Raw genomic sequence first — 23,331 nt, forward strand, 5'->3', positions numbered from 1 at the left:
CCACCTTAATCCGCATGACTTCATCTTAACTAATCGCTTCTGCAGTTCCCTATTTCCAAGTAAGGCCACATTCTGAGGTGCTGGGGTCAGTACTTCCACATATGATTTGGGGGCACAAATCCAACCTATAAGTAACACAGGCTAATAATTACAAACTCAAAAAGTCGAAAAATATAATGGATAGGTGAGGCTCTTCTCAGTCTTCACCAAGCCATTCCACAGAGCTAATTACTATTGGCTGGGTACAGTGGCTCACGCCTGTAATCCCAGCACTTTGGGAGGCCAAAGTGGGCAGATCACCTGAGGTCGGGAGTTCGGGACCAGCCTGACCAACATGGAGAAACCCCGTCTCTACGGATAATACAAAAATTAGCCGGACGTGGTGGCACGCACCTGTAATTCCAGCTACTCGAGAGGCTGAGGCATGAGAATCGCTTGAACCCGGGAGGCGGAGGCTGCGATGAGCCAAGATCATGCCATTGCACTCCAGCCTGGGCAACAAGAGCGAAACTCCGTCTCAAGGAAAACAAAGAAACAAACAAACAAACAAAAAAGTAATTACTATTAACACCTTAACTTTTCTCACATCTAACATCTCAACCTCCCACAAACCAGCATTTGGTGCTGCTGATGTACCACAGATTAAATATAATATGGCAATTTTTTGGAGGAGCAGTCTCTGAACACATGAACATTTAAACTTTGTTCCTACTTGATGGGTCTTTGCAAGGTCCCTGGTGTGTCTCAGAATCATAGAATCACAGATTCTAGAGCTAAAAAGCCTGAGAGTAAGCCTGCCTTTAAGTGCGCTGGTGGCAACACATTTTTCAAGTGGCTTTAGGGTCACATCTAGGCCCAACATGGTCTGCCACTTCCTAGCTAGTAAACTACATTTAAGTTCCCTCACCTATAAACAGGGTGACAATATCTACCTTCATGGAGTTGTGAATAGTTCATAAGATAATGCATGCATAGCACATACCAAGCATTCAGTTAATAGTAATACCATCCTTTTGAAGATTAAAAAAAATTGTGGTTTAAAAAAAAAAAAAAACAGAAAATTTACCATCTTAATCATTCACACTGTTGTGCAACAGATCTCCCGAAATTCTTCATCTTGCAAAACCTACTCTACATTCATTAAACAACTCCCCTATCAACCCCCTCAGCTTGTTCTACTTTGTTTCCATAAACCTGACTACTATAGGTGCCTTATTTAAGTGGACTCATATAGTATTTGGTTTTTTTTTTAATATACAGGAATGAGGGTATGTAATTTGTGAAAGATCTCACTGGCAGAGCCAGGACAAACCTGGATGGTCTGATTCCCAAAGGAGTGACGCATCTGAGGTTATTTTGTAGTTTCAGCTGAACTACGAAAGCCTCCTGACAGCCAGAATTTTTATAAGCACTCTTTATGTCTACCATAGAGTAAAGTACAATTCAAACCACAAAGCTTTTAAAAGACCTGGAAATCACGATTTATGGGTTTAAACACACTTGGTTCCTCTGCCATGCTGCTAATTTATAGAAACTCCAATGTTGTCAGATCTGATAGGAACAATAGTCAAACTAAGACAAAGTATAATAATCTCTAGGTCAAAAAGAGTAAGCCAGTTACAGTTACCAGCTCACAATGACTGGATCACGGGAGGGACGTCAGCCCCCTAAAGAAATGCACATGTGGTGTGGGAAATCACTGAACTTCAAAACAGATGTAGCGATCAGGCAGCCACGTGTAGTGCGGACATCCACACATCCTCACTGGTGGCTATTCATTAAGAAATACCTCCCACTACAGACATCACTGTTTAAATTTACTTTTCATAGGGATTTATCCCTAAATGTTCCAAGGAGCATTATTCAGGCAATTTAGGTTGAAATACAGAGAGCTTATGTCTTAGAAACATAGATTACATCTGGAAAGTACAGACCTAAAAATTTGCTTCCCTTCAGACTGAGGTTGGGGCACAATAGGGGAAGATGCATCAGGAGGGGGGCTGGAGGATAGAGAAGGTGAGCTGGTCAATGTTTTACTAACTAAGCCAACTCGAGTTAAAGTTATAGTCTAATGGAAAAGCCAACATGATCATAAAACAAAACAAACTGAAAATGTAAAACAGGTCATCCGGAGAACTTCAGTAAACATCGCAAACATCCTGTTCCTAATTGGCAATAGATGTCTTGATCTGGCACATCTGAGCAGTGGTAAATCACTAAGAAACAATCTGATACAATTAGAATTATAATGAGCAGAACTCCGTGTAAATGAAATGAAAAAACAAAATAAAACAAAACTCCCAAACAAAATAAAAACCTACCTAGGAACACAAATGGTATCTCATTTTACCCCTTTAGGGGAGGCAAATTTTCATACTGGGAAGTTTAAGAAGTTCAGTGCATTCACATTAATGACTCAGGAGACAGCTACCACTCCCCCAAAACATGCACATATAAAGACATTTTAAAAATTCACAATTAGATTTCATGTGTGCAGTGAAGTACTGCTCACACCAAATGGACTTGAAATACTGAAAATGGGAATAGCAGCAATTTCCACATTTTCCAGAGCCCTGTAAAATGATGCTAAATGCCATATTTACCCTGCAAAACTATGAAATGCCAAGAAAATTTTTTCAGACTAAATAAAATCATGATATTTAAGAAACCAATGGCATTTTGTGGATTTACTAAATGTACTTGCTGAATTTAGAAGCTACCAACAATTCTACTACCCTAATAAAGTATGACAGAAAGCTTCTGTGGTTTCCAAAGCTCCAGGGAAAATACACTTACAAAATTATTTTTAAAATTTTCCACAATTTCTTTTTCAGATGCCTGTTACCAGCCACTTCCATTCAATAACAGACAGGGGGTGAAAAGGAAAAGGATTCAACTTTATTGTAGTCCCTGATCTACGCTCTGGGGATAGAAAAGGACACCAAAAGGCAGTGAGGATGGCAGAGGAGAAGACAGCGTCTTCCCAGGCGGCCGCCCGGGAACACGGCAGAAGGAGTGAGGGCGGCGGCTGGGATGCGCTGTCTCCTGCTCCTTCCTCTCGCACATTCTAGTGGCTTCTGTCATGGATCCCACCACATCTTCCCCTTATACTTCTCAGGGAAAGGTCTATCTTCAACCACGAAACGTCGGCATTGTCTTAGAGGAAGACACACTGCCCGGTTCCCAGAGAAGACGGAATGTCCACCCCCTCCCCAGAAGGGCAAAGCAGAGGAGGAACAAGTGTAGTATCTGTGAAGGATGTTGTGACAGGACAACCATATTATATTCAGCTGTCTCCACTTTGCCCAAGGTCACACCCCCATCCCATAGTGGCCACATCTCAAGGACTGAAGACTGTAGAGTTACGAAGGTCCAGCCCTCCTGTCCCAGCACAGGAAAGCTCTGAAGGGCCTCCCGCTTCTACCCCACAGGCACAGCTGATGGTTCTGTGGAGACTGCACTGCAGCTAAACTGTTTCCTCTGCACAGTCCTGCCTCCTTCCTTTCTACTCCACAGCTGTTCCTCCCCAAAGCACTCCCTGAACACTAATCCCCATCTCAAAGTCAGAGTTCCTGAGAGCCCGACCTATGACATCACCTCTCAACCCACTGTCTCTCCTTTCTAAGAGAACTGATCTAGTTGGTCAGTTTGGGAGAGAAAATTAAAAATGCCCCGCCCCCCATAGGTCCTTCTTCCTTCCTCTTTCCAACTTGCCTTGCCTGTGGAAAGGCTGCGTCCTGGCCTACCGCTGCACCATGCTGGGCCAGGCAGGCTCAGTCCCAGCCAGGCAAGCCCAGTCCCGGCCAGGCAGGCCTCTGGGGGCTCAGCTCACCAGTGCCTGGTGGATTTATCTACTAAATCCAGAGGAGCCAACCGAACCACAGACACAAGCTACATTCTTGAATCTCTTTAGGTGTAAAGGAACTGTCCAATTGCCTGCCTCTGGCATCTTATTCTCCACTAGTTTCTAAGACAGGAAACGACTGACAGAGAGGTGTTACTAATCTCCTAAAACCTGACACTATCCTCCACTGCTCCACTCCCACTGCTCCAACATCTAAACCTGCCAACTCCTGCCCTCCTGCACTGTGCTGAACGTATTTTCAACAAAGAAGCTACCATCTGATTTATATTTACGTATGTGTCCCCCAGCCCCCTTTAAACCCTTTCAATTAAATGTCTTGCCTTTCAAGTTAAGTGAATTCTTTACTATGGACCAAGTGGCCCATTGGGATCAGACCCTATCTAAACCTTCTTGAGTACCTAAAATTTGATCAATGAGATGTGGCCGCTTTTCTTATCATCAGCAAGAAGAACGTTTCTAGCTCTCTCTCTGCCTACACCTCAAATCACTTTCAGGTCTCCTAGCACCACACAGGCCCTGAGCCTCTGCTCACCTGGGGCCTTCATGTTGCAAACTCAACCATCCCCCTCTGGAAACCTCTTAACCACCTCTGCAATCTCTCTGCACTCCTACAACAAAGTGTCTCTCCCTTCCCTCTGGCTACCTCAGTGCCTTCTGCATGCTTTTCCACCCCTTCACTTGGTAAAATGCAATAAAATCACCAGATCCTCAAAGGCAAGACTCTTCCATCCCCAACACCTGCTTGTACACAGTAGGCACTCAGGACACAATTGTGGAATAAATGAGGGATGGAGGATGAAGAAAAGACGGGAGGGGAGCCAGGGAGGAAGCAGGGGCGTGAGAAGCATGACAGGTGCCATATTACAACACTCTCGCAGCACTGTTGCCTCACACCACTAATTTATAAACAAACTCACAGTCCTCCAAAATGTGTCCCGAACTATTTTTCTAACCTTAATTTTAACTTCTCCCTCTAGGTACCTCATTCTCCAGCCTAACTGGAGTAATCGCTATTTCTTAGCTATGGTCAACTTTGTCCACTCTCTTCTCTCCATGTGGAAGTCCCTCTCCTAATCCCACCACATTTTGCCACAAAAATTCCTCTTCATTTCTTTACTGATTCAACAAATAATCACCAAATTCTTACTGTGTGCCAGGCACTATCCTAGTCTGTACAACAAGGTCTCTGCGCTCATGGAACACGTAACTATTTGGGAGGTAATGGGGAGACAGAAAAAAACCTAGCACGTCAGGAGCACTAAGACTGTGCAAGCGAAGAGAGGGAGGGTCTAGCACAGGATGATGAGGCAGGTCTCCATGAGGAGGCGACATCCAGCAGTGACCCAAGCGGTACCCAGAGGAGCCGTGCTGTTCTCGGAGAGGAGCAGTGAAGACAGATGCTTAAACCCCCAAGTCCCAGGAGGGAGTTGCTGGGCACACGTGGGGAACAGTGAGGAGGCCACTGTAGCTGAGAGAAGTGAGAATATGAGAGAGAAAATCAGTAACACCCCACAGCCAGGTCACAGAGGGCCTCATGAGCCAAGCATGGACTTTGCATTTCACTTTGAGTAAGACAGGAAACTACCCGAGGCTTTTGAACAGAGACACTTAAAAAGATCCTTCTGGGCTGGGCGCGGTGGCTCATACCTGTAATCCCAACACTTTGGGAGGCCAAAGCAGGAGGATCACCTGAGGTCAAGAGTTTGAGACCAGCCTGGCCAACATGGCAAAACCCCATTTCCACTAAAAATGCAAAAATTTGCTGGGTGTGGTGGCAGGTGCCTGTAATCCCAGCTACTTGGGAGGCTGAGGCAGGAGAATCACTTGAATCCGGGAGGTGGAGGTTGCAGTGAGCTGACATCACACTATTGCACTCCAGCCTGGGCGACAGAGTGAGATTCTGTCTCTCAAAAAAAAAAAAAAAAAAAAAAAAAAAAAAAAATTTCCTTCTGGCTGGGACTCTAGGAGAGCACGCACAAAGACACTGCAATGTTCCTGGAGAGGGTAACAGTGGCGTGAATGGGGGAGAAGCAGTGAGGCCGGTAGGAAGTGGTCAGATTCTGGACACGTGTCACAGATAAAATCAACAGATGGGATGGACTGACAGACTGGAGGTGAGATGGGAGAGTAAGAGCAGTCAAGGATGATGCCAGGGCTTTTGACCTGAGGAAACAGGAAGAATGAGGCTGCTTCTTAACTGAGTTAGGGAAGCCTGGAGGGGGAATAAAATTTTGGGGGAAAGATCAGGAATAAAGTTTTGGGGGAAAGATCAGGAAGTATTCTGGAACATATTTAGTTTGAGATCCTCATGGTCACCCAAGTGGAGATGTCACACAGGCAGCTGAAAATGTGGGTCTCAGGGGAAAGGTTCGACCTGGAGATGTAGGCTTAGGACCTGTCAGTGCATGTGTGCACACATGTACACACACAAACACACACACATACTTTATAATTCCTTCATGGCTTTTTCCAGTGATCTTGTAACAGATCACTTCAAAATAAAACAAAATTCTGGGTAGTCTCACCTTTTAGAAAAAGAGAAGGGAAAGAATTCTGAATTATTAAAATTTAAAATAATTTTAACCACTCAGTAGTTTTTTATTTTGTGCCTGCTATGAGTTACAACACCAAACAAAAAGAACATGAACAAAAAGACATGGCCCAATTCTGTGGAATATAATGTTTGAAAATCTGACAAATCCTGTTTAAATGGTTGCTTAATTATTTCACTAAAAAAATTTCTTTCCAGTTTGCCATTCAGAAATCAATGCAGGTATTTCTTCAGAGCCACAATGAAGACTCAGCCCTGTGCCATCCCCGGTCTGAGGAGCCAGCGTCCCAGCGTGCGGTGCGGCTGTAGTGCAGTCACACCACCGCCTGGAGTGCAGTCTAACTGTTCTTCACGCCAGCGAGTGGTTTCCAGAGCTCAAGGTTGGCTTCGGGGTGAGAAATCTTTGCAAGCACACACCTTACTTTCTGTGCTGCATCTAGCCCATGGATGAATAAAGAGCCACAGTTTCCCATGCTAAAGTATTTAACCTTATTGTGTCCAGAATTTTTCCTTCCTGCGGGTTCTTCATCTCACTGACTTCAAGAATGAAGCCGCGGACCCTCACGGTGTTACAGCTCTTACAGACGGTGTGTCCAGAGCTTCTTCCTTCAGATGTTCAGATGTGTCCGGAGTGTCCTCCTTACGGTGGGTTTGTGGTCTCGCTGACTGCAGGAGTGAAGCTGCAGACCTTTGCCATGAGTGTTACAACTCATAAAAGTAGTGCAGACCCAGAGTGAGCAGCAGCAAGATTTATTGTCAAGAGCGAAAGACCGAAGCTTCCATGGCGTGGAAGGGGACCCGAGCTGGTTGCTGCTGCTGGCTGGGGGTGGCCAGCTTTTATTCCCTTATTTGGCTCCGCCTACATCCTGCTGATTAGCCCATTTTACAGAGCCCTGATTGGTCCATTTTACAGAGTGCTGATTGGTCCATTTTACAGAGTGCTGATTGGTGCGTTGACAATCCTTAGTTACACACAGAGCGCTGACTGGTGCGTTTACAATCCTCTAGACAAAAAAGTTCTTCATATCCCCACCTGACCCAGGAAGTCCAGCTGGTTTCACCTCTCATTGTCAGATTTCTTTTTGTAACTTCAATCATTTTACCAGTCTGATCTTGCATTAGATTCAATTTCAAGTATGAACCTTTGAATTCCACTGTCATACCAAATACTATTTAGACCATGAGTTTATCCCTCTGTTTTATTTTTCTGAGATAGTCTATATGCAATATTTGCAGAAAGTAAAAACCAAGTCCATAAAATATCTGAACTATGTTACTTTTTCAACGGTGATTGCAAACACGTTTCCTAAAAATGATACCTCAAGGTCATACTGAGACAGCCAGGTGACAGGGGTCCCTGGAGAAACTCCAACCAGCCTGCCCACTGACTGAGGTGGAGCCTCAGGAAGTTCACATCTGCAGCAGCAGGGAGGCACCTGGCCCCTCCTCTTCCTGTGAGGAACCTGGGATTTGAATGGCAGGCGGGAAGCGCTCCAGCAGGGACTCTGGTCTAGCAAGAGTCCCTTTTCTTCCTTCTTACCCAATAAAACCCATTCTCACTCACCATTCAAATTGTCTACAAGCCTGAATTTTCATGGCCATGGGATAAAGAACCCCGTCCTTAGCTGAACTAGGGAAAAGTCCTGCAACAATCCTATATTTGAAAGTTCCAAGTGTGGAGAATAGAGTTCGTGATTAACCTAAAGAGGAATTCTTGTGAGGGTGCAAATCAAAGAGAGGGATATTTTAAAAAGAAACTTATATACCAGTCCTTTAGTATTCAGTAAATTATAACATGGAATAAAGGTATTACTTGAAGGCCACTCTCTCTTTTAAAAGGCAAGATCTTGTGGTGACCTCCAATTGTTGTGTTTATGCCATTTCAGCCACCATGGAAATGAGTGTAAGCCGACTGTATTAGTCCATTCTTACATCGCTATAAAGAAATACCTGAGACTGAGTAATGGAGGCAATGAATAATTTATAAAGTAAGTATAAAGAAGAGTTTCAACTGGCTCATCGTTCTACAGGCTGTACAGGAAGCATTGCAGCATCTGCTTGGCTTCTGGGGAGGCCTTGGGAGACTTATAACCATGGTGGAAGGTGAAAGGGAAGCACGTATGTCAAGCAGCCAGAGAAGGAGCAAGAGAAACAATGGAGGTGCCACACACTTTTCAACAACTAGACCTCGCAATAACTATCATAAAGACAGTACCAGGGGATGGTGCTAAACCATTCATGAGAAACCACCCTCATAATACAATCACCTCCCACCAAGCCCAACTCACCCTCAACATTGGAGATTACAATTCAACATGAGTTTTGGGTGGGGACACAGATCCAAACCATATCAGTGATAAAATTATGTATTATGAACTCACTTCCGGATTGTGCAAAGGAGTAAAATTAACTGAGGCTGGGAATAAGGATGCATATCCTTCTTGCATTCTTGAATGCATATATCTTTACAACGAATGGCAGTGAAAAAACAAATACAAATTAAAGCAATTTTTAAGAAACTGAAAGTACTTTGTTAAATTCACTATTTATTCATAAAATCCTTGAATACATAAGATTTTTTTCCCGCAACTGTGTCCATGTGTCCCTGAGTTTCAAAAAGCTTCAAAGAAATGTTTTTTTAATGCCCCAAACAATGTTATCTCAAAATGCTTTTGGTTTTTAGTAACAAAATCCTGAACCAAACAGCTCAAATAGAAAAGGGAAGAAATTCGAGCATTTATGCCTGGGAAAGACTTGATCCAGCGTCCATACAAGGTGAATATGACCTGTTTTCTCTTTCTCTTTTTCTCAGCTATGTTGTGTTGGGACTAACCTCATTTCCAGAGAGGCTCTGATCTCACGGTTCCACATGACCAAAAGCAACTTCAGGGATTATGTGCTACTTAATTCATGCTCATCAGGAAAAATACAATCCACTTCCCAATCTTGCAAACAAATGTTACAGCCCTGAATCTCATCAGCCTTGACGGGGCTCATCTTGACCAACCACTGTGGCCAGAGGAACAGAGAAGCAGTGTTGGTTAAGCCAGGTAGGACCCACTCCAGGAGCCACATAAGATACCTCTCACCCAGAATGAATCATGCACAGCTTGGAAATTCAGGGTACTATTAAGAAGGTGGGAAAGGAGGGGAGATGGATACTGGAAAAACAATGAATAAATATCCCCTATACAGGCAAATACAAAAATTCAATTACCAATTAATCTTTAAAAAAATAACACCCTGAGGTTGTAGAAAGTCAAGCAAATAGAACACAGGTAGGAAAAAATTTCAGTAATGTGTTTGTTACTTAAAAGTCATAAAAACAGTAGATGGAGCTGTGGAAGAGGAATCGCTAACATCCCAGCCTCGTCTCTGAATTTCACCTTGCCTCTGCTATTTTTCACTAACCACCTTATTTTCCCTTTTAAATTACCATTCAAACTTGAACAATAATTATTTCCCGAGGTTTCCATATCTCAGCCAGGCTAGTAAGGATATAAAACCATTCCAAGGAGAGGAAAGAAAATTTCTGCCAAGTACAAATCTGTGCATAGGTTTGGCATGTCTGGAGCTAGTGCAAGAAGATGCTAGGATCTGGAAAGATCAGGGAGTGGCCTTTATGGTACGTGGGTGCAAAAATGGAAAATGGAAAGATATTAGGGTTGAGAAAAGGTGAAGAGAAGTTGCATATACCAAGGTAGCATGTGGATTTTATCAAAATTTATGACTGGTTAATAAAGTTGGGGTGTGTACTCCAAATAGTGCACAAGATAGTCCACTGAGATGTGAAAACAACATTAGAATGTTTATATGTAAGGAGAAATCAAGCTTTATTAATATTTCACAAAGGTACTCACACTACAACCTTAGCCAGTCTAGATGATAGATGGTCATGTGTCACAAGCAGTCCAAGTGGGACCCTGAGGGAAGGGTGGGGATTCCACCTCACAGAGGGCTGGCAGGAGCCCCTCCAGTTCCCACTTCCTCTCAGGATATGCATTATGGTTTCCATGTGACTAGTAAGGAAGGTCTGCTGATTATGCTATCTAACTTAAGGAACCATCAGATGGACACCTGGCTTCAAAGGATCCCTGCAAAGAAGTCAGAGATTAAAAATACTACTATGAATGCAACCTAAGAGAACTGGGAAATGGTAGCACAGATACTTCTGCAAGCTAATCATCAGCCTCATTAAAAGGTTATGCTAATTAAATGTTGGCAAAAATGTTTCAAAGTTATCAGGAAGATTATCTGAAACAACAAATTTGTACAACTTGTCATTCATTTATTCATATCATATATTCATTAATTCATTCAAAAATTTATACTGTGCCAGGTACTGTTCAATTTGCTAGTAACAGTACACAAAACTGAGAAAAACCAATTTTCCCTTAGAGGATAGTGGCCATTGAGATTCTCACCAAATTGACTAATTACAATGCCAATCAAAATGCCAACAAGTTATTTTGTGTTTTAGTGAAACCTGACACACACATTCTAAAATTTATGTAACAGTTAATGCTAAGTTCCAACATTAGCCAAGGCGTCTTGATGAAGAACAAGATGGAAGAACTTCCTCCTGGAGAGCAAGATACTCAGAAGGCCACATTAATGACGACAATGTGGAACTGGCATAAAGATAGTGTATTTGTCAGAGTGACGACAATGTGGAACTGGCATAAAGATAGTATATTTGTCAGAGTGACGACAATGTGGAACTGGCATAAAGATAGTGTATCTGTCAGAGTTCGCCAGAGAAACTGAACCAATGAGACAGACACACACATACACAGGGATTTATCATCAGGAATCAGCTAACACCATTACAGTAGCCAGCAAGTCAGAGACCCAAGAGAGCCAATGCCCGGATAACCAGGAGAGTCACTGGTATAGTTTCAGTCAGAAGGCCAGCAGGCTTTAGACCAGGAAGAGGTGATGCTTCAGTCTGAGTGTGAAAGCAGGAAAAGGACAATGTCTCAGTTTACAAGCTTTCAGGCAGGAGGACTTCTCTCTTCCTCAGGGGCTTCTCAGCCTTCTTGTTCTAGTCATGCCTGTCACTGAGATAGGGCCCACCCATATTGGGATGCGCATTCTGCTTTACTCAGTCAACCAATTTAAATGCTAATCTCACCCCAAGACACCCTCACAGACACACACAGAGTAATGTCATCAGGACCTTGTGTCCAGTCAAGTTGATAGTAAGATTAATACCAAAGATAAACAACAAAAACAACGGACAGATTCGGGATCACACCTGTGGACCCAAGGCACCTGATGCATGACGAAGGTAGCACCACAGATCACTGGGAAATGATTTTCAATAACGGTGCCAGCCAATGGGATATCAACGTGCAAATGAGATGAAAGTGGACTACTTACTACCTTACACCATACCATAAAAGTTACAAGTGGATCACAGACTTACATGGGAAAAGCAAACCAACATGCTCTTAGAAGATAATATGGAAGAACTTTATGACCTTGGAGTGCAGAAAAATTTATTACATAAGGCACAAAGTGGCCGGGCGTGGTGGCTCACACCTGTAATCCCAACACGTTGGGAGACTGAGGTGGGCTGATCACCTGAGGTGGGGAGTTTGAGACCAGCCTGACCAACATGGAGAAACCCCATCTCTACTAAAAATACAAAATTACCTGGGCATGGTGGTACACGCCTGTAATCCCAGCTACTCGGGAGGTTGAGGCAGAAGAATCGCTTGAACCCAGCAGGCAGAGGTTGCAGCGAGCCGAGACTGCACCATTGCACTCCAGCCTGGGCAACAAAAGCGAAACTCCATCTCAAAAAAAAAAAAAAAAAAAAAAAAGCAACAAGGGGCACATAGGGGGCAGGGGCATCCAGAAGCAGTCAGTGTTCTGTTCTATTTCCTTGGGTGGTGATTACAAGGATCTTTCACAACTTGTTAAGCTTGGCATTTATGTTTTGTGTAAGTCTGTTAGATCTTTAAGGTTTTTTTTGAAAAAGAAGAAAGTAGAGGACAGAAGCTATCTGGATATTGCTTAGTACTGCATTTCGAAAGAGAATACAGATAGAATACACCACCTTCGGATCTCTGTTCCTGGCACCCTGTTTTGTGTGGTGTGTGTGTGTGTCTGTGTGTGTGTGTGTGTGTTTTTCATCAGAATAAAAAATAATAGTGGTATGGTTTTGCCAGAGAAGACAGGCATCCTCCTACATCTGGCAGGCCCTGGAAACCTTCCCCATCTATTGTAGCCTCTGAGAACAGACTGTCTTTCTAGGTCCAGTGCTGTATCCTCAGCCTCTACAGTAGTGCCTGGCAAACAGCAGGTGCTCAAAAAGTATCTGTTCAGTGGATTCACCAGTAAAACTACGTTTTTCAAGACCACATATTCCCAAAATATGTGAAAGAATCCCGGAACTTTGTCTCTGACCTGTAAGAAGAGCTGCTGAGGTGGTCCTCTATGACAGCACATTCAAGGTTGTCAGTAAAACTCCGAAACATTTTACTAATGTGTTTCCAATATAACACATGCTAACATGTCAAGTGTCAAACAGAAGCATTTTTTCTCTGTGCTAAAAATACAACTCAGTCTGTCATTTTCAAATTTATTAATTAATGAATGTTTACTGTATTTTGTAATTTACCATAGAAATTATTAGTTTTCGATTTAGGGTATTTCAATCATACTTGTAATGCTCCAACAACACAGAATGACCCAAGATTTTATTACCACAATTAGAACATCCCAGCACATGGCAGGCCCTAATAAATACTTGCTGAATGAATTAGCAAACATTAAAATATGGCTGTTTTATAATGTTCACAAGGATATTGCATGACAAGGTACACATCTTTAACGTGTACCATGTCACTCTAAAACCTCCACGAAGAAAATATCACCTCTAAGATAAAATCAAGTACACCCGAGATGTGAACTGATTTATAAACCAACCTACAGACTACCTTCTATCTTGCTGCATTTATGGCCAACATGAGATTATGTATGTACTGACTGATGATGGGCAATGTAATTAGCTTTAGAGTTAAGAGTTAAATAATTAATATGTTAACAATAAATTGTTAAGAGTTGAATCATTAATATGTTCTTAGACATCGTTTTATCGGTTCATGTTATTTAGTTCAGGCTTGCTTGGTAACTACGAAGGGAAATCGTTTTCCCAACCTCCCACATCCTCACCTGCTCCCTACCCGCACATTCATCTCAATGTAAAGCATGTTCAGGACTTGCTCAATTCAGCCAACCCCACCCTAGTCTGGCTATCACCTCCTTCACTGCCAAAGTCCTCCCTCCTTTACCGCCAAGTTTCTTGAAAGAGTGAAGTTTATATCTCTGCTTCCTCACCTCCCCATCATTTCTCAGTCTGGAGCAATCTGGCTATTCCCCTCCACCTCTCACCAAACCTCTCCTCACCGAGTCTTTGCTCACAGTGGCTGAATCCAAGTAGCGTTTCTCGACCCTTCTGCCTTATGCTCCACAGCCACCCTGTCCAACATAGTGGCCGCCTGCCACATGTGGCTGCAGAGCACTGCAGTGCAGGAAGCACCAGGGAGTAACTGAGCTTTTTATTTAATTTTAATTCAAGTTTAATTTAAACACCGATTCTTGATTCAGTTATAAAATTCCTTGGAACAACTTGGGTATGTGAATCTACTTTTTCAACCCTATATTTTATAAAATCTAAATACAGATCAAGAATTTGCAAAGAAAATTTAATGTCTGAATGAAGATACAACACGTAGATGTAAGTGTTAGTGTAACACACACACTGGATTTCAAAGATACATCATAAGAAAGATTATAATCTCATTAGTAATTTTAATATTGATTACATGTTGAAACGATGGTATTTGGGATATACTGAATTAGGTAAAATATCTTCTTAAAATTAATTTTAACTATTTCTTTTTATGTTTCTTAAAGCAGCACCTGGACAGTTTACCATTATCTATGCAGCATGTATTTTATTCCTACTAGACGGCGCTGCTCTACGGCATTAGATATGAATGTGCACTAATTCTCCATTGCTTCTCTCCTTCTACTTCTTGGACCCCTCCTTGTATTCTGCAGCATCAATCATTCTTCCACTTCCCCTTAAGGTCAGTGTCTCCCAAGGCTCTCTCCAGTTCCCCTGGGCCCCTGTCCCAGCACCCACCTCACCTAAGGCTTCCACTATTCCCACAGGTGGCTGACTTTCAACCCTCTGCCAGCAAATCAGCTTGCTCCCCTGAGAATGGATATTCACCTGCTCTCTGTACATTTCCAGCTATGCCTAAGTGTATCGACATTTAATCTGCCATTATACCTGCTGGGTATTTACCTTATTAATATTTTATAAATCGGGCCCCCTCCTCCATTTCTTTGAGGCCCTCTCAATTTCTCAACTTATCAGTACAATAGCTTCCAATGTCTATCCTTGGCCTCTTCTCAACGAACTTCCTTTTGCTGTTAGTCTCTAAAACTCATACTGGCAACATGATTTCATGATTTCTCTGACTTTTTTTTTTTTCTTTTTGAGACAGAGTCTTGCTCCGTCACCCAGGCTAGAGTGCAGTGGCATGGTATCAGCTCACTGCAACCTCTGCCTCGCAGGTTCAAGCGATTCTCCTGCCCCAGCCTCCCTGGTAGCTGGGACTACAGGTGCCCACTACCACGCCTGGCTAATTTTTTGTATTTTTAGTAGAGACAAGGTCTCACCATGTTAGCCAGGATGGTTTTGACCTCCTGACGTCATGTTTTGCCCACCTTGGCCTCCCAAAGTGCTGGGATTACAGGCGTGAGCCACCGCGCCCAGGCATGATCTCTCTGTTTAAATACTCTGGTGGCTGCCCCACTGCCATCAAGATAAAAAGCTTCTATAGTCATATGCAAGGACTGTACTTGCCAGTCTCTCTGGCTTCGTGCTTCATCACCAACTCCACAAAACCCCAAGTTCCAGGCACACCTAAGCACCCGCAGTCCCCTGAATACGTTTGCTTTCTCACCACCATACTTTGCATAGTCTATTTATGCTGACAGGAATATTCTCCCTAACTATATCCTTGCTCTCCTAGCTGTACTTCAGAATTCAATTAACACGTCACCTGCCCCAGGAAATGTCTCCAAACCCCCACGTGAAAGTAAGTGTCCCCCTCTACGTCACCATCATACCTAAACACAGCTCTAGTCATAACCCAACCACGCTACCCTGGAGTGACCTGTTACCAGTCTGGGAATTCCCTGAAGGCATGGATTAAGTGTTTTAACTCCCTCAACTATACTTAATAAGTACCTACTAATAAGTAGATAGAGTATTAAACAAGGAAAACACAGAATAAAATGTAAGGCTAGAAATTTTTAAATAGGCTAATAAAGTCATGAGTTAAATGAAGAAAGTTAACCCAGTCACGCTAAAAACACTTCATTAGATGGCCCACTTCAGGACTCAATGAGCTATCTAATGCAAAATTATATGCTAAATATGCGTTAAAATATCAAATATTCAATAAAAGCAGCAATTAAAACAATTAAGGACTAAATATGTTATTTTGTTTCTTAGGCCTTGTTACGCATTCTTTCTTCCCTAATTCTACTTATCCGTTCCTTTCTTCAGTTCCTTACATTAATTTTCCTTCCAATTACAGTTTGTATTCTTTTCTTCCATTGCCCAATCCCTCTGACTCCCTTCTATTCTTTCAAACAGAAAAATATAAATACAGTCTTCATCATCTCTGTTAGCAATTTTGTCTAAAACAAAGAAATCATAAAAAGCAGTGAATGTAACGATCTCACCAGTCAGACTGACAGACAAAACCATATGCACTCATCTGTTTGGACGATTTCATAATGCTAAGCAGCTAATCTGAACCACATGCACACTAAGTGGAGTCTGACCGGCACCAGCAAGTCCTGGGGTTGCTGCAGAAGGCAGTGTGGGGAACAGAAAAGAACAGCCAATGCGCTGCTGATGACGGCAGCTGCAGCCCAGCCTTACCACAGCTCCACCTAACGCCTGCCCTTCGGGAGAAAGCAGAAGCAGACAGGGAAATCTAGGAAGCTGTCAGCTATCTGGACTAGCACAGTAGGTAGCCAGTTGCAAAGTGTGAGCAGCAGAGGCCACGCAGCACCAAGATCTAGTCTGTGCGCATGCTGGCCCAGGCGCCAACTTCGGGACACAAAATAAAGAGTGCTGCTCCCGCCGCACTGCTGAGTTTTCATGTTACTACAAAACAGATTTTGAGAGAGGCAGGGAAGCAGGTGGAAAGGAATCTAAACCAGGTTGGTAGGCAAAAACAATTTTTTGAAGGTTAGCAGTTGTTAGAGTGAAACGGAATACATTAATCACCTGAAAGAAGTTTTTCAAAACCACTCAACATTAGGTCTTCACCCTGAAGAATTATATCTTTTGGAATTCACAGTCGAGCAAAATTGAAATCTCTTGAAAAACTTTTTACCCAGCAAGATAAGGTAACAGTGAAGGGTATGTTTGAAAAAGTTTCTAAAACATCACAGAACTGGATCCCCCCCCAACAATTTTTTAAGCAGCACTTTTAAATAATCAATTTAATTCATAGAAGTGCAGAGCAAGATTTACTCTCTTACCTGTACCCAGGAGTTAAGTTTTGATTGTCTAGAATTCTGTGGTTCTTTGTTAATTAGACAACATAAGCACCATATTAGAATTTTTTGGCTTTCATCTACAAAAAGGAAAACTTAATGAGTAAGTTTTATTAAGCAGAAAAAATAATCAATATAAAAATATTTTAAACATTATATTTAGGAAAATCTCAAACTACTACGTTCACAGTACAAGTATCCCCGAACGTAACGTTTGCTTTCTCACCACCACACTTCGCACACTCTCTTTCTGCTGACAGGAATATTTTCCCTCACTCTATCGGAATATTTCCCTCACTCTATCTTCGCTCTCCTAGCTGTCCTTCAGAATTCCCTAAGCTTAACTTTGTGGAGTGTTTTCCTTCTTGTAGCCTTGGGATCACTTAACTCTTGTGTGGTCAATTTCCTTTCTGTAACAGTAGCAATTTTTAAAGCCAAATGAGAAACACGGAAAGAACCCGGAGAACTGGGCTTTCCTCATGATCAGGTTTTCACATTTCCAGCGGTTAGTAATTTCGACCTTTCTAAGGCAACTTAATGGTTACAGGCAGTGAGTAGCCAATATTTCTGATTTAATCTTTTAATTTTCTAATTTGCCAAAATATCTTCACTTGTTAAAAATAAATTTAATAAAAAGGATTGCTTTAAAAAATATTTTTAGTACCAAGTGTTTGGATAAAATAGAAGTCTCTTACATGCTCCTTTACTCTAAAATGTAAATTCTTTAAAACACAAAACTTTACCAAACATGCAATACAAATCTGAACTTTGAAATCTTACATTCTGCAGAAACATCCACTTGATGAACCACTTTCTTTTTCCTCTTGTGGTGACTAAGTCTATTCCAGTGAAGACTGTACAACACAATTAAGAAACAAAAACGAGGCCTAGAAACTGAAGATGTCAGTACCCGAGCTAGGGCAAAGCAACTTCAGACTTTACAAGGCCATGGAGGTGAGGCCAAGACACCCGGTACCCGGAATCAGTCCTCTCTACCGCCTCATCTTCTGCAATCTGATAAACCCAAGCTTTCTCTTTTTTCTGAGACATGGTCTCGCTCTGTCACCCAGGCTGGAGTGCAGTGGCATGATCTCAGCTCAGTGAAACATCCACTTCCCAGCCTCAAGTCATTCTCCCACCTCAGCCTCCTGAGTAGCTGGGACCACAGGTGCGTGCCACACACCTGGCTAATTTTTGTATTTTTTGTAGAGAAGGGATCTCACCATGTTGCCCAGGCTGGTCTCCAACTCCTGAGTTCAACTGATCCTCCTGCCATGGCCTCCCAAAGTGCTGGGATTACAGGCATGAGCCACCGTGCCTGGCCAAAACCCAGCATTTCTAAGGACTCCATTAACAAAGAAATAAGAACAATACCAACTCTAGTAAGCGACTTCTGTATTTTTATCCACAAACTAAAGATTGCTAACAGTAATTTTTAAACCCATTTTTTCCCGTGAACATACATAGCTTAAGCTTTTCCAATAACTAACATCTCTGAAAAAACTTTATCAGGGGTTATTCCGAGGCCATTCATTTTTTTCCCCTAGTTTTTATGAGTTCAAATAAAGTATTATAAAGCACTGGCTTGCCTGAGATCAGTTCATTTCAAGAGTCGTATAATTTAACCACTAAAGATCCTAAGATTCTTCAGGCTGAACCAACGCCACTAATTAAAAATGTGACTGTTATGCTTCCCATAGTTTAAATATTAGAAGAAATTCTACCTAGCTTCATGTAGCAAGTGTGACAGATGCACCCAATGACATCCTTACACATGCAGCAAGCTGTTAAAAAGAATGTAATCTGATGGGGATCATTTCCAAACACCAGACACTCACCACCGAAAAAAAAAAAAAAAAAAAAAGGAAAAAAAGAAAGGAAATGTCCGTTTATGAAGCTTAAATCTAAAAGAATACCCAAAACTGGGAGTTTCCCCAGGTGTGGAGTGATTACACAAACTTACTTCAAACAGTTTATTATTTTTTATTTTCCTCCCAAAAAATAAAAAAAGAGAAGGAGCCAGAGAAACTTCCACCCAACCTCTAGGGGGTGACTTTCCGTGCCCAGAGTCAACGCACTGAAATGCACTGCTAATGAGCTTACGGCTTGCTTTGCTTCGGCAATTTACGAACATGAGCCACAGACTGCTATTCACGAGTGCCACCAGCACTCACTCTGTCAGACTCTACCCTGGAGGCCTTGAACTCAGGCTGGAGCATCCCACAAGGCATGTTAAGTGAGATGGGAAACTGCCTGGGATTCACTGCAGGGACAGTCGCTGACAGTCCATCTTAGTGTAAATTTGGATTCTACAAATGAGTGGAAAGGAAAGGAAGATAACAACATACACTTGCCACCTTATGTTTTACTTTTTGATATCTAGAATTGAAATTCCACATAAAAGCTAATGCAATTCTTTAAACTTTAATTCTATAAAGTATGAAGGCAGCAAATGTTTAAGACAATAAATATTCACTGTTTTAAGCGCTAAGTTTGGCGGAAATTTGTTATACAGAAATAGAGAGTGAATAGTGAAGAAGAGAGGTAACAGCTGTCATGCTTAATCACGAGGGCAGAGTTAGAAGCAATGGACCAGAATTTCAGAAGGTGAAGGCAGTATTTTTACACTGAGGACATCACCGAATAAAAAGGTATTCTCTAACTTTCCATTATTATCAATTTCTTCTCTTCTCTTTTCAGTATCTTTTCATTTCCAAATCTTCCCTCCTTCCTTATTACCCTTTTCTGATCCTGTTCTCCATGAACACTACGTATTACTTACTTTTTTCCATGATGAAACAGTTTGCTTTTACTGTAATTAAAAAGCAATTTTGGGCTGCGCATGGTGACTCATGCCTGTAATCCCAGCACTTTGGGAGGCCAAGGCGGGCGGATCACAAGGTCAGAGATTGAGACTATCCTGGCCAACACAGTGAAACCCCGTCTCTACTAAAAACACACACACAAAAAAATTAGCCAGGCGTGGTGGCACGCGCCTGTAGTCCCAGCTACTTGGGAGGCTGAGGCAGGAGAATGGCGTGAACCTGGGAGGTGGAGGTTGCAGTGAGACAAGATCACGCCCTGCACTCCAGCCTGGGCAACAGAGCAAGACTCCATCTCAAAAAACAAAAAAGAAAAGCAATTTTGATATTATAAAACCATAAGAAAAGATCCCTTCCAGGCAACCAGTGAAACAATAGGTGCAACACATGCAACATCTGACTGCTCACGGGGTTTTGTGCTGTTCAGCCACCTTTGTGAGCTCAGAGCCAGGGCACACCTCAATAGGAAACTGAAATTTAAGAGCAGTTCAAAAGGTAACACAAGCGTTGAGACAGAAAGGGACGGAGAATTTGTTTCTGGTTGTCGGAGGGGCCAAGGTAATGCAGATAAGGTGCTAAGGAAAGATCATAAATACGAGTTCAAGGACACCAGGATAAATCAGTCTGAACTCCTACTTTTACAAAGAAGAAATACGAGACCCCACAAGTTCAGTTGCCCTGTCTTAGAGAATCACATCTGCAAGTCTGCCCCAGCAGGGTCTCTCCTGAGAAACCCTCCTTTCCTCTCAGCAACTGCTACTCCCATCAGAGAACCATTACATTGAGTCAGGCTGACCTGCTTAAGTATCTCTTTTTCCCTGACTGGAAGCTCCCAATGGGCAGAGACGGTGAGCCACATTTTCCTAAGGGCTGGCACACACACACAAAAACACTTTATAGGCTGGGTGTGGTGTAATCCCAGCACTTTGGGAGGCAGAGGTGGGCGGATCATGAGGTCAGGAGATCGAGATCATCCTGGCTAACATAGTGAAACACCGTCTCTACTAAAAATACAAAAAATTAGCTGGATGTGGTGGTGCATGCCTATAGTCCCAGCTAGTCAGGAGGCTGAGGCAGGAGAATCCCTTGAACCCGGGAGGCGGAGGTTGCAGTGAGCCGAGACCACGGCACTGCACTCCAGCCTGGGCAACAGAGCAAGACTTCGTCTCCAAAAAAAAATAATAATAATAATTGGTAAATACGTGCTGAATGACTATGTATGTGCAAGTGAAGCTAGCCAGTGGGAATGCCAAGACTGGAACACTTCAATCACAAGATGTGATCCAACAGGGACAGAACATTACAGCAAGGTGGACTTTAAAGTCACATGAGGAGTGGAGTTCTGGCTCTTCTTAGTGTTGTATTCTAGGGAAAGCAACTCACTGACTCTAATCCATAATTATCTACCCTGCAACACTGTCATCACGAATTAATTAGGTCCATTATGTAGTCCACAGAGAACAGTGCCCAGCTCAAAGTGAGCAATGCCTCTCACACTACATCACAAACCTCCCCGTGTTTCTCACATTTCTGACGTGAGGACGTATTACATCCACCATGTACGTCAAAAGGACGTAGAATTTCTTTCCTTCTAAAAAGCAGTTAATAAATCCATGAAGCCCCTAACAATGGGTACTGCTTTTAAATGAAGGTCATTCAACAATTTCTTTTTCTTTTTCCTGCCATCAATATTGGCCTATATCAGTGTTCTTCAAACTTTTGGTCAAGAAGCATCAAGGGTTATGAAATCAGTATCGGGTCATGAACACCACTCACCATGAACAGCATAGTGAATATGGACTGTACAGAATAATAATACAGTAGTCCCCCTTTATCAATGGGGGAAATGTTCCAAGACCCTCAGGGGATGTCTGAAACTGAGAACAGTACCAAACCTTAAATACAGTGTTTTATTTCCTACACACACATACCTATGATAAAGTTTAACTTATAAACTAGGCACAGTAAGGGATTAAAACAAGGACAACAATACAATAAATCAACTGAAACTACATAGTGTAATAAAAGTTATGTACTACACTGTATTGTTACAGTTGATTTATCGTATTGTTGTCCTTGTTAAACCCTTAGGCCAGGCGCAGTGGCTCACACCTGTAATCCCGACACTTTGGGAGGCCGAGGCAGGCGAATCGTCTGAGGTCAGAAGTTCAAGACCAGTCTGGCCAACATGGTGAAACCCCATCTCTGTTAAAAATGCAAAAATCAGCTGGGTGTGGTGGCAGGCGCCTGTAATCCCAGCTACTTGGGAGGCTGAGGCAGGAGAATTGCTTGAACCCAGGAGGCAGAGGTTGCAGTGAGCTGAGATGGCGCCACTGTACTCCAGTCTGCGTGACAAGAGCTAAACTCTGTCTCTCAAAAAAAAAAAAGTTACGTAAATGTGATCTCTCCATTTCTCTCAAAATATCTTATTGTACTATACTGTAACTGAAACTGCAGAAAGTCAAAGGGGGGTGCTACTGTATGTATTCTTTCATGAGATGTGTTTCACTGTGTGTGTGTGTGCGTGTGTGTGCATATCCATATGCATATACACATGTACACATATACATAATGTATTTCTGGTCAAAGATGTTTGAGAAACACTGACCTAACTGCAATAGATAAACCAAGGACAGGTAAGCATGGCCCTGATGGGCAAACACACTGCTGCCTCACTAGTTCTGCCATTTTGAATCAAGAACTTGAAGAAGTTTAGGGGTTGGGGAAAGAGGTGTAAGTGGCAAGGAGGATGGACATACGAGGGTGGGGCAGAATGAGGGAGGCTGAGTGTGTGGGCGTCCATGCACGCCTGCTCACAGGGCTAAACACGCATGTTGTTCCTTTCCCGCCTAGTTCACATCTCTTCCAATAATGACTACGACAGCCTAGAAATGGGAAACTATAGGATTCTTTACAACATCAAAGGGGAATATTCATTTTATTTTGGGTTCTAATGTCATTACATTATGCAATTAGTCTTTGACTTTAAAAAATCTTGAAAGTAAGTATTACATTAGCTAATAATACAGTCAATCTAAAGCAAACCTCAGCCATGCTCCTTGGGAGGCCCTAGGATGACAAAGAACTAAAACCATGGTTCCTGCTCTTGAGAGTCATGCTGTCTTCCAGGGCATCAGACAGTGAAGTAAGTGGATCACAGGGAGACGCCGGAGGCCATGGACACTCCCAGCAGCTCCTACCTCACACAGTGAAGTAAGTGGATCACAGGGAGACGCCGGAGGCCATGGACACTCCCAGCAGCTCCTACCTCAGACAGTGAAGTAAGTGGATCTGGGAGGCAGCCCGGAGGGCCCTTGGACTCCCAGCAGCTCTACACCAAGACAGTGAAGTAAGTGGATCACAGGGAGACGCTGGAGGCCATGGAGACTCCCAGCAGCTCCTACATCGGACAGTGAAGTAAGTGCATCACAGGGGAGGCGGCGGAGGCCAGCAGACCTCAGCAGCTCCTACCTCAGACAGTGAAGTAAGTGGAT

The 23,331-nt window shown here is 42.7% G+C and overlaps 1 protein-coding gene across 16 annotated transcripts in view; it reads right to left on the reverse strand.

The window, feature by feature from the left end:
* Positions 1-23,331, reverse strand: part of FANCC (FA complementation group C) — a 224,328-nt gene that overhangs the window by 123,960 nt on the left and 77,037 nt on the right. For all 16 annotated transcript variants that reach the window (XM_031654792.1, XM_031654794.1, XM_003912008.5 and 13 more), the window contains one exon: positions 17,001-17,095. In XM_031654792.1, the coding sequence (XP_031510652.1) occupies positions 17,001-17,095 (95 nt within the window). The remainder of the gene's footprint in view (positions 1-17,000; positions 17,096-23,331) is intronic.

The sequence above is a fragment of the Papio anubis genome, chromosome 13 (genome assembly GCF_008728515.1).
Source record: "Papio anubis isolate 15944 chromosome 13, Panubis1.0, whole genome shotgun sequence".
NCBI lineage: Eukaryota > Metazoa > Chordata > Mammalia > Primates > Cercopithecidae > Papio > Papio anubis.